At 37.3% G+C, this 12,386-nt stretch overlaps 1 protein-coding gene across 9 annotated transcripts in view; it reads right to left on the reverse strand.

Moving 5' to 3' along the window:
- Positions 1–12,386, reverse strand: part of LOC136872018 (uncharacterized) — an 811,539-nt gene that overhangs the window by 38,320 nt on the left and 760,833 nt on the right. For all 9 annotated transcript variants that reach the window (XM_068227292.1, XM_068227293.1, XM_068227294.1 and 6 more), the window contains 3 exons: positions 10,428–10,569; positions 6,902–6,997; positions 4,970–5,081 (listed from right to left, as the gene is read on the reverse strand). In XM_068227292.1, the coding sequence (XP_068083393.1) occupies positions 4,970–5,081; positions 6,902–6,997; positions 10,428–10,569 (350 nt within the window). The remainder of the gene's footprint in view (positions 1–4,969; positions 5,082–6,901; positions 6,998–10,427; positions 10,570–12,386) is intronic.

Raw genomic sequence — 12,386 nt, forward strand, 5'->3', positions numbered from 1 at the left:
GCAAGGCTGGACCCCTCTCCATTCGCTCATGTGGTTCCACGGCGGTCATATGGAAATTATGAGACTATCAATCTGTAGTCTTCTACAACGCAAGGTTTCTGGATGTATTCAGCCTCCAGACTGCTCTGGAATGATTGGCCCAGGTATATATAAGACTGGAGTGACTTGCCTGTGAGGTTTTTCAGTTCGAATGAGTTTAGTTCAGTGTGAGCTCATGTCAGCGAATGAGTATGAGTTGAGAGCGGCAGTCTGTTGGAGTGTGCATTCTGTAGGACTGAGGACTCTTTCTGTATACCTGCCGTCATGCATCTCTCTCTTGGGCCAACCACTGTGTAGCTAACGTGTGCTGTAGCGGAGTGGAAGACAACACTGGATATCGACATGGGGCTGTGAATGGAGTTCTACCGGAGTGAGTGCGAGACTGACATATACAGGCTGTGAACTGTGACAGCAGCAACAAAGTACTGGTAACTGTGTGACTGAGCGAGACTGTAGTGCAAGTGAATGATGACTGAGCGAATTAGTGTGGATGAACAGTGAGAATACGAGAGAGAGCACGATCTGTGTAATTGTGTGTCCTGTACTATGAGTGTAAGTGGCGATTTTGGTATGACTGTGTGTGTTAATGAATAGAATGAGTAATTAGTTAATAAATCTTAGAAGTTAAGTACTACCAGTTTTGGTATTTATCTATGTACCCTTCCAACACATTACAATATGTTATGTCCTTCATCCCACCCCAATGCTTCTTCCATGCACAGTATACCAACAACAACAACAATATTATTAATAATAATAGTATTATTATTATTATTATTATTATTATTATTATTATTATTATTATTATTATTATTATTATTATTAAGAGCAACTCACAGTTTGTTAAGTATTTTTAGGAAGGAATTATTTAAGACTGGCCTGGTATGATAGTAATAATATCATCATCATCATTATTATTATTCCATGACTGATGTTCATTATATCATAGATATGAATTCCATGACTGTTTTGGTCAGTTGTTCAGATCTTCTGATTTAGTTTGTACTAATGTCTTTCTTACTGAATAGATCATGTACCGTAGTGAAGATGTCAAGTGGTGATTAGATATGGTCCTCTCATTTTAAAGATCAATAATTATAATGATGATGGTGCATTCAGATGATAGCAAGATCGAACTGCAATATCACCTGCCCTGAAACCCTGATTTTCTGGGTTTTCTCATTTGTATGTCAGGTAAATACTGACGCTGTACCTTAATTAAGGCCACTGCCACTACCTTCCCATCCCAGTGTAGTGAAAACTTAACAGTGTTAGTGCAATGGGAAAAGAGAAAAGGAGAAATTAATAAGAATGCCATATGTATAGATGAGGAAATAACATTTATATAGGCTTTAAAAAATACAATATTATGAAATATTAAATAATAGTAGAAAAGGACATGAAAAGTCCTGTGAGAATGATTTAGAAGTAATTTAGTCATTGTCAAGGATCTTTACAAATCTTCATTAGGGTGTCAGTTTTAAGAGAATAAATGTTGCAGATTGCCTACAGCTCTGCTAGTTAGAAGGGAAGCAAAACTGATCACTTATCTTGATATACAGTGATACCGAGGTAGCCTAATACTGAGAATCGGAAATTTCAGACTTCCGTATGAAATATGGCACTATAATATAGACAGATCTACAACACATTAATAAAGAAACTCAAAATTTTATGACACCAAGATGTTGAAATAGGTAACAGAATATATGGATGGATTATTTCATAACTGTGGAAGACAATACCTCCTGGAAAAGTCAACTACAAAATACTGACAATAATATCTACATTGAGGAGAAAAATACATCTTAGTCCAAACAAGAAAAGGCATTGCATTATGATGAATGCATACCAATTTAGAATGAAACTCAATTGCTGAACTGTGGAATTAATATAAAATGTTGTTCAACTAAAACATAGCCAAAACTGAGAACACTCCAAATAATTAAAAGCCAAGAGGTGGCAGCATTTCATGGTTTGGTGTTTGTAGTAACAGTTCAGAACATGGTCGGTCTGAGACAGGTGTTCGCTAAGTAAGCAACATTTGTGTTTAATGGCTATGTCCAAACAGATACAATATGGCAGGATTCATTTCTTGTGCAACAAAGGTGCTCTGGCCGAGAAAACTTATGAGGTGTGTTTGTTCTCCACAATAATCGATGACAGAGCAACAGCGGGCGCTTGGCATAAATCCACTGGGGTCTTATGGATTACCTGCCTTAGATCCAAGATCTCTCGCTCTGTAACTATCACGTCTTTGGTCCACTGAAGAATACTTTTAAGAGTAAGTGTTTCGCCACCGATCAAGTGGCTCTTGATACTGTGGAAGAGTTTCAACCATAAACCAGCATCCTTCATTATGGAGGGTAAACAGGCTGTATCTAAACATTTGTAGCAGTTGCTGGGGATGGGGAGCAATTCCTGGGATCAAAACATGAAAAAATGTCCCTATGAACATACAATATGTCCTACAATGCAGTGGTATTGAGGTACAGGCAGTGCAAATGGCCACTTCCATACTGGCATTTTTGTTGTCTGTCATCAGTTTTGTTCTCCGATGAGGACACATCTGATTTGAAAGAAATGGCATCATATACTGTACTTGCATAATACACATACGTGGACAGTTGAAAATCCCATGGTATGGTTGGTACTAATCATCAATAGTGGTTAGGACGCAGTGTGTGGTGTGGTATTATCCATGATCACTGACCCATAAATGTTACCCCGACAACTGAATGGACAGCGTATCTGACCTTGAGGGACACGCTGCCTGAACTGCTGAAAAACATGTTCCTACCTATTTGCTGCACTATTTTATTCATGCATGATGGGATTCCAGCGCACTTCAGTTTGCATGCATGCCGATTTTTGGACAACACCTCCCCACGGCTGTAGGATCGGATGTTGAGGTCCAGTGCATTGACCTGCCTGGTCATCTGACCTTAATCCACTGGACTTTTATCTGTGGTGACACATGAACAATATGGTATACACTCTTCTGGTTAAAGCCATCAATATCCTAGAACAGAGTGTCAATAGCACCTGTGCAGCTGTTTGACAGGACCCAGGCATTTTCAAGTGGCCTCCTGAGTTCATATGGAGGCTACTCATGGCAGACACTTGGAGAATCTCCTGTGATGTAGCAACTCTGTCGCATGTAGCTTAGTAACAACACACTGTAGGACATATGGTCATAGGGAATTACCTGTTTAGAAAGTAATTCAATACTGGAACAGGTGCATAAACAGTGGAGCTGAAGATTCCCTTTAACTGTCATCAGTATGTTGTTGTTATATGGTTTACAGTATGCTGGCCAGTAGATACAGTGTAACTTTCAAGACACCAGTCTATGTTTCAATTGAACAACCATTATAATATTAAAACCAAGCTAAGAAGCAGCTCAACGTTTGTTAAGTATTTTTAGGAAGGAATTATTTAAGACTGGCCTGGTATGGTAGTAATATTGAGAACAATAGATCTAAGTTGAACAAAATTTTACCCCTTCCCCTACAAAAAAAAAAAAAAAAAAAAGAAAGTATTTTAAATGTAGTTACAAAAATGAAAGAAAATGTAAACTTCAAAAATATTTCTGTAAATATCCAAGGCAAAATTGAGTTATAAATAAGAAAGGATCTGAGAATTTGCTGTGATCTGTACATAAAAATACTCTTACCATTTTAACAGCAATTTAAGGAATACTCAACAGAATCTAAAACAAAATATCTTCTATGCCTTTATATTATCTACACAGCAATTACATAGAGTTATTACATTTATAATACATACTGTCTCTAGCATGCTTACTCTCACTGAAAACATGGGAGGGGTTCAGAAAGTACGGTCTCAATTTGTATATTTGGTTGAGGAAAGAAGCAACAAGATCGACAGAATGGAAGAGTTAGGTAATACAGTTTTTCCTAATCTTCAAAATACTTTTCAAAAAGACATTCAAACAGAACTAAACTTAACTGAAATCTTACCAGTTATGGAAGTAATTCATTTTTCCTCACATTTCTAAACCTGTATAATTATTTATTAGTATCCCACATATTTTCTCCCACAACCCATGAAGTCAAGTCAGTTACCAGTACCTCAAAATCACTTTTGCTATTTTTTAATTTATTGTCAGGGGAAGTAAACATTTCTAATTCCTAATATAATTTCATTAATTTCCTTTGAAGGATTAGAAACAAATTGTTGAAATTGTTAGAAAAGTGCAGAACTCAATCTACCAAAAGTTTACTTCATTATTTCTCTTCTTCCTTAATCTCAAACTCCCTCCTAAAATAGGATTTGTCATTCTTCTTTGAACCCCTAATCTGAGACTTGCTGACCTACGTACACTTGACAGTGTCTCTAACGTTCTCTCAACCATCTGTGGTTTTTCAGGTGGAATGAGACGTAGTATGGGCAGTGCACCTTGAAGGTCTGTCAGAGAATCAAGTGAACTACTATACCCTGATTCAGAATAACCACGCTCCCTTTCAGTATGTTTTAAATAGGGATGTTCTAAATAATGGTCTGTGTAAATCTGAAAACCTTCGTTACTATATTCATAATCATTGCTTTTATGAACAGGTAATTGGTCTGATTTGTTTGATAATGGTTTGATGTGTGTAAGAGTATTGTCACTGATTTGAGAACTATCTCTGTCTTCTTTGGGTACATACAGTGGGTTTATTTTAAAACCTGTTGTTTGAGTGAAAGTATTATAGTAATCATTCTCCAAACTGAGCTCCTCCCCATTGTGAGTCACCGTTTTACTTCTAGAATCATCAATCACCTCTTCTCCTTCTCTAGGTTCATAAATAGGATTTATTTTGAAGCGTGGGGAGGCATTGCGGGCACGCAGTGAAGCATGGTAAACATCACGTTGTTGAATTTGTTCTTCCAGCAAGGACACCAAATGCAAGTCTGCATTACTTACCTGAGGCTGGGAAGACTGGAGGTTACTGGGGTGTGTTTTGGTTGGAGTAATTGCTGTTGTGGACTTATCACCTGCAGATGACTTGGAGTTAATGTAATAATCACGCCCATACCTGTGAACAAATGAGAGTACTGTACTGCAATGAACCTTATAATTCGATCAGATTACAATTTTATTTTATGTCTTACCATACGGTATGTAAGGAACACATTTTTAAGCAAAAAGGACCTAACAAAATTGAGTATCTTATAGGTGGAATTTTGAGGAAACAACAATTTTTCTTTTCTTCTACTGGTGACATCTCATCCTGTTTGTGACCACTGTACAAGGTTTCTTATTTTATGTTTCACCTAATTGTGTGTGTTTATACTAATATTATAAACAAAGTGAGTTTGTGAATTAGTTTGTGTGTCAGGCCTAATCTTGGAACCAACCTACTTATTTCAATAATTATTTAACCATTATAAAGCTTATATTTTCAAGATAGTCATAGGCTACAAATCATCTTGCTAGCTGACGTAGAGCTAGACAGAAAAATTGTGCATATAGGACCCTTAAAAGTGAATACGCTGTCTGAACTGTTAGTCCTATTAAAATGGAGCTCACTTCACCCAATGAGAATTCAATTTTCTATACCAACAAAATGTTATGCATTTTTTGCAAACTCTAGCAGATTTCCTATCAAAAATGGGACATAAAAATAGGATTTAGAGCAAAATTTCCTACTTTAATGTCAATATCTATATTAGGCAACTTTAACGGTTTTCCAGAATATTGCACTTTTATGTGTTACAGGAGAATTTCAAACATGCAGCCCAGGCAGCTCACATGCACAGCATGAAGTCAGAATTTTTTTAAATCAAAGGTTTTTCTAACCATACCTTGGGTCTTCCCATTAGGGAAATGTTCAATAAATTTCCAAGTTCTTTGAAAATGTTTAGGGAAAAGATTGATAAACATTTGATAGGGAATCTACCATCCAGGTGACAGCCCTAAATGAAGATCACCAATTGATTGACTGATTGGTTGATTCCCTACATGGTCTATACCCATCATGCTTTTTGTGTCTTTATCCAGCTTTCTTCTTTTCCTATTTTTTTTTTTTTTTTATTCATCTGAGGCTTAGCTGTCATTGATCAGGTTATGCATTCCTATCCATGTTTCTGCCTTTCTATAATTACTAGTATATAACTTGATTCAACATATATATGGAGAGCAGTGACTTAGCATGCAAGCATGTGTGAAAAGAGCAAATACAAAATAATGACATGGGTCAAAAAGTTTTGGCTGCAGCCTTTGTCAGTGGAGGACAGAATAAGAATGGTAGTGGTTACTGTTAGCAAGTAGGTACTATTGTGAGTAGAGGGAAGGGGGAAATAGGCAAGAGAAGAGAATGGGGAAAAAGGAGTGCTTATCTAATGTTGAGGCCAGAATCTTCTCTAGACCTGAGCACCAGTTTATATACAACGTTGGATGTCTAAGGGCAAGAGGATGATGTTTAAGGACTTAAACTGCAAAACCATTGTCTAATGGTGTGAATGGGAAACCTGTGTGAAGGGATGTATTGTGTGTTTCTGTGGTGGTTTGTAGTGTGATGTGTTGTATGTAAATGAAGATGTGTATTAAGGCAACCACCAAGCTCCTAAACTACAGGAATTAACTAGACACTAAAAATCCTCGACCCAGACAGGAATCTAACCCAGGACCCTCTGAATTGAAGGCCATAATGTTGACCATTCAGCTAAGGAGCCAGATGTCCTGGTAATTTACTGCTGAATATCTATTTCCTAAGAACAGATGGTTCAAAGACAAAATCATTGTAATATGAATACTGAAGTACAATTTTACATGGTAAGTTTATGCTGTCTCCAATTTTAGCCAAGAATAAAAATGAAGCATAACCAAAAAAATAATAGGGTAAAATTAAATTACCTTTTGGAATCTAGATCACCAGGTGCACAAACAATTTGTAGAGGTTTCTCTATAACGGCGATACCAACAGGCTCACTTTTGAACTCTGGAAACTCCCTGAAAAGTAAAAGTAATTTATAAGTATACTGAGAGAAAACAATCTATTTCCGTAAGTAATGGAAAGGATCAAACAACTGACAAATTAAATCATATAGAGGAAGGAACACTAATAGGAATACAAAATGGGATAAATACAGTGACAGTGTGGGAAGAGGGAGTAACAGGTAAAGAGACTAACACAAAGATGAAAATACAAAAGGACAAAGAAACCTCCACATCTTCATTTACTGATTTCTTGAAGTAGATAGAGGAACTAGGATTGATGATCTGAGAGTCTGTGTCCATTTCTTCTCAGCCCCCAATGAGCACATTTCTATCTTCCCAGCTTCATCCAGAGGGCATGCATCAACTCCCATCTTGACAGATCTTCAATCTTAATGTGGGATGTGTAGGATAAGAAGAGAACCAGATAAGCACAGGCAAAGGAAAGAGGCACAAAGATACACACAGGTGGTGAAAGACCAGAAACACAGGACAATAATGGCAGCTCTTGGGATGTAACTGTTGTGCAGACCAAAAAAATCACACACAAGTATACAGAAGAATTTCAGGTTTTGGGGTGGTTCTTTGGGAATAAATAAAAACAAATAAAAATAATCCACTGCATTATTTTCATGTACTTATTAAAAGAGACATAATATAAACATAGAATTAACTAAGAGAGCTAATAATACTTCGACTACATACCAGTAGTGTCTATCATTTGTATGTTAAATCTATTCTTTGGTCCTTTGAAGCTGGGAACTTGACAATGATGTCACTGTGAAAGAACAGACTCCTCCAGGGATATGATTGCCAGAGCTCCTGAGATGTTGTACCCTTAAGTACGGTACATCTTTATCCACTTAAAGCACAAACAGCTTCTTCCTACTGGTAGACTGTATAGGAAGAATTAAACTTGAAGTATCGTATCTTATCTTGTTAGAAATATAAAGTGAGTCACATTTATTCCCTTTCATTTAATTATTCTCCACATTCTTTTTCTTTCCTTTCCTTTCCCCATTTTATATAGCTTTTCCATAGAGCAGCTCACTACCAGTACTTTAAATTTTAAGTTGTTGTTTTCATACTGACAGCACATTTCAGGTTTCATTTTTTTCTGATTGTCAATTAGAAAAATGATGATTATTTTGTTGTTTCTTACAAATTGATATCAGAAACCACTGTTCACACCTCTAAAGTCACTTTTAACAACAAGACTTCAAGAATGATTGTTTTTGTATGTTCCTATATTTGGAGTTTCTTCTTCTTGGTTATGTTTCTAAGCCAACGACTGTAGCCGTGTTGAAACACTGGATCGCATGAGATCTCTGAAGTTAAGCAACATTGGGCATGGTCAAGATTTGGATGGGTTGCCACGCGCTGTTGGTGGGGGGTAAGGGAATGGAGGAGCGGAAAAGAACTGGCCACCCTACCGTACATAAACTCCGGCTCAGGCGCACCTCTGCGGAGGTTCGGACCTGCCTTCGGGCAGAATACACCCTTACCTTACCTTATGTTTCTAATGACAAGATAAGATATGGTAATTCAAGTATGATTTTATAGTGTTGTATATTTTATTAGTGATTTGCTAACTTTATATTCTATCCCTGAAGCTGGAGAAGGCCCAGAGGGGCCAAAACGTGTACCATTTGTGTGAACTTTCTTAAACTTTACATCATATAAAGCTAATGCCGAAGTTATGGATAGTGGAAACCTTTACCTTCCACCCCTATAAGGGCTTTCACGACCTGTGCAAGGATTATTTTGCTCTTTTTGCTGCTGTAAATACTTTCATACACACTTATTCATACTTCACTCGCAGGTCTTCTGCCACAACATGACATTATAACCATCAAGGAATACTTTGCACACCACACATTCAAATGTATAATGAGCTTGTTGTTACAGCTGTTGGAAAAGTAGTCATAATTCTCATGACAAATATCTTAGTAAATTTGTCCTCAGTTCCTTACTTTCTAGCTTGAGATTGAGATACTGGCAGCAATGCTATGGGGGATGGAATGCATTCAACCCGGAAGCTCGACTTACATATTCGGGTATGTTTTTGACAAAATCATTCCAGCCAAATGTTCTATTGCCTCTATGGGCTGCATCAAGTGAAATACAGTGGCATACATACCGATGGTGGTCTAGCGAGTTGCTATGGCAACCGTTGTATCATACGTCACAAGTCAGCCCACAGTATTGTGGATTTTAAAGGGGATGCAATTACTGTAGGCCGCAATGCGCACTTGTGAAGGAAACGGACTATGGTGCTTTCTTGACATAACCATGAGCGCTATGCCAGTTGAGTGATCATAATACACATAGCACATTCTGTGGTCTTTTAAAACAAATAGGTTTTATGGAAAAATACAGGGATGCAGAAAATGGTAAAGATAATTGTTATGGGGAATGTTAGTGCAGCTGGGCTGTACCTGATGTACTACAAAAGCCACTACTGAGGACACTGCCATTTTGGTAAACTTATGACATACTACCAGGTGTATGCATAAGTCTTTTCTGGTTTCACTAAGAGATGGTGCCAGCAAACAGTACTTAGTATATGAATTTGACCCACACGTCAGTTTGTTCGTTTGACATTAACCTACCAACACATACAACTTGAGTCCACCAAACACTAGCATCTGTGTTGTATAGTTCAATGATCATGTCGACGTTTGTGCCTGAAAGAGAATATTTGCGGCACGCACTGCTTTCTTTATTTAATCAAAAGAAAAAGGCTGTGGAAAGTCATCGTTTGCTGGTAGAAACATATAGTGAACATGCTCCATCGATTAGAACATTTGAGACATGGTTTCGACAATTTAAACCTGGTGATTTCAATGTGAAAGACAGAGCGCACTCTGGTATTATGAACTCTTGAAGCCCAGCAAAACCATTAATGCACAACGCTATCACCAACAAATAATTAATTTAAATCACGCATTGATCGAAAGATGACCGGAATGGGCCAGAAGACATGGCAAAGGGATTTTGTTACACGACAATGCGCTGTCTTGCACAGCAAAACCAGTGAAAGACACCTTGAAATCACTTGGATGGGACATCCTTCTGCACCCGCTGTACTGCCCCGACCTGGTGCCATCTGACTTACCACCTCTTCACATCAATGGGGCATGCACTTACAGAGCAGCACTTCAGCAATTTCCAGAAAGTTGGAAAATGGCTCGACGAATGGTTTGCTGCAAAAAACAAGCAGTTTTTCTGGCATGGTATTCATAACTTACCAGAAAGATGGGCGAAGTATGTAGAAGCCGATGGCCAATATTTTGAACAAACAAAAAGTGAATTTCCCTTGGAAAATTACGTGTTTCTTTACCACAAAAACCGGCAAAAACTTATGCATACACCTGGTATGAATATGAAATAAAGAGAAAATTCTTCATTATTGTATACTGTTTTACACAGTTAAACTACTCACACAGATGCTTCACTACTGCTGCTGCGGTTGCTATAATGGTTTCTCTTGTTTAGTCTTTTGCTGATGTTTTCTGGAGAGTATGGGTTGTTGGGGAGGGGTGGAGCAGTTTCCCACTTCTTATGCTCTCTCTCTGCTATTGTACCTGAGAACATACATTCATTATGAGTTTGGAACAAAATACTGGGACTGTAAGATGAAATAAATTCAATTTTAAGAGTATAGATTTAGTTTGGGGCATCTTTAATCATCATTTCCAAGTACCGATACACATTATTCTCTGTGTTAAGTGTGATTGTGACTTCTGTTAAGAATTATTTCATTTAGGATAGGGTTACATGTTCAGGGACTTTAAGTAAGGTACTACTATGAAATTTTACCTGGGATGTATGTGAAAAAATCCTGTGAAAATCCATTTTCAAGAGTGTATTTCAAAATAATTCACCCAATTTGGAATATCTACGTTTTGGGTTTATAATGCTGTAGTTATAGGTAATATAATGGAGTAAAGGGATAATTAATCAATTTTAAATAACCTTCCTTGGTGTCGCCATTTACACTCTAGCTCTCCTAGCAGGCGATTTAAAGAACAGTATGAAGCGAGCATCTTAAGGTTTGTGACTGCCTGCTCCTTGGATGAATGGTCAGCATACCAGCTTGAGGATTAGGTTTTTGTGCTTGTCTTAATGTACTTCTCTACATTTACTGGAAAGAAGGTTAGAAATTAACAGAAAGGTGTTTATAGCATTCACTGACTTGGAAAAACCTTTTGACATAAACTGGGAACTATTGTTTAAATGTATGAAGAAATTGACTGGAAAGATAGGAGGTTCATCTGGAAAATTTACAAGAACCAGTGTACAAATGTAGTGGTGAATGGATGTACAAGAATGGGAAGAATTAAGAAAGGAGTGACGCAGGGTTGTCCACTCTCACCATACCTTTTCTATTTGTTTATTGAAGAAGCAATGTGTGTTTTGAACGAAAGGACTAAAGGAATAAAGATAAATGGGAAAATAATCCATAGTATTAGATTTGCTGATGACATTTCCATAGTAACAGACTGTGAGAAAGAATTAAGTAGAATGTTGACTGTTCTGTGTGAGACACTGAAATATTACAACCTTAAAGTCAATAGTAAGAAAAAAAAAAATGTACTTGTGAGCAAAGATGGCAGGGAAGTTAATACAAACATAAGAATAGGAAATTCTAAAATAGAACAAGTGTAACATTTCTGTTACTTAGGAAGCTTTATAACTGAGACAATAGATGTACCAAGGAAATCAAAAGAAGAATAGCTCTTGGCAGGGCTCTTTTTCTTGTGGAACGCACCGGAAGCAGAAATAGGCACACTGGCAAGAAGATTCCAACTGAATGAAAGAGAAGCTATTCGAGCCTTCAGAGATCATCTGAAATTCAGAGAAGAAATGCCCAGGGAACTTTCTCGGGTTCAGAGGTCTCTCAACACAATAGCTATATCTTCAACTGAGTGTGAAAGGGGATTTTCTCAGATTAACTTGATTGTGACTCCAGAAAGATCATCTTTGTCAGTGAAAACCATTACCTCATTACTATTTATAAGAATTGTTGGACCTCCTTTGACGGTATTTGATCCAACGAAGTATGTCAAAACTTGGTTGATACAAGGTCGTCATTCAGCCATGGATACAAAAAGCAAGACCAGAAAATGAACTGAGGAGGATGATGACATGTCAAAAATTTGGAAATTGTTTTGAATTCAGTGTAAGTAGGTTTTGATGAAAATTGCATGCTTTCTTAAATGTTCGGTAAATCCCATGTCTTCGTCCTTAATTTCCCTCCTGTGAGTTCTGGCACTTCTTTTTCCAGAAAGAAAAAAAAAAAAAAAAAAAAAAAAAGCCCTGGCTCTTGGTAAACAGGCCTTTGAAAATAAAAGAAGTCTTAACAAATACCCATACAAATTTAGAAACAAGAAAGGCGTTT

The sequence above is a fragment of the Anabrus simplex genome, chromosome 4 (assembly GCF_040414725.1).
Source record: "Anabrus simplex isolate iqAnaSimp1 chromosome 4, ASM4041472v1, whole genome shotgun sequence".
Classification (NCBI taxonomy): Eukaryota; Metazoa; Arthropoda; class Insecta; order Orthoptera; family Tettigoniidae; genus Anabrus; species Anabrus simplex.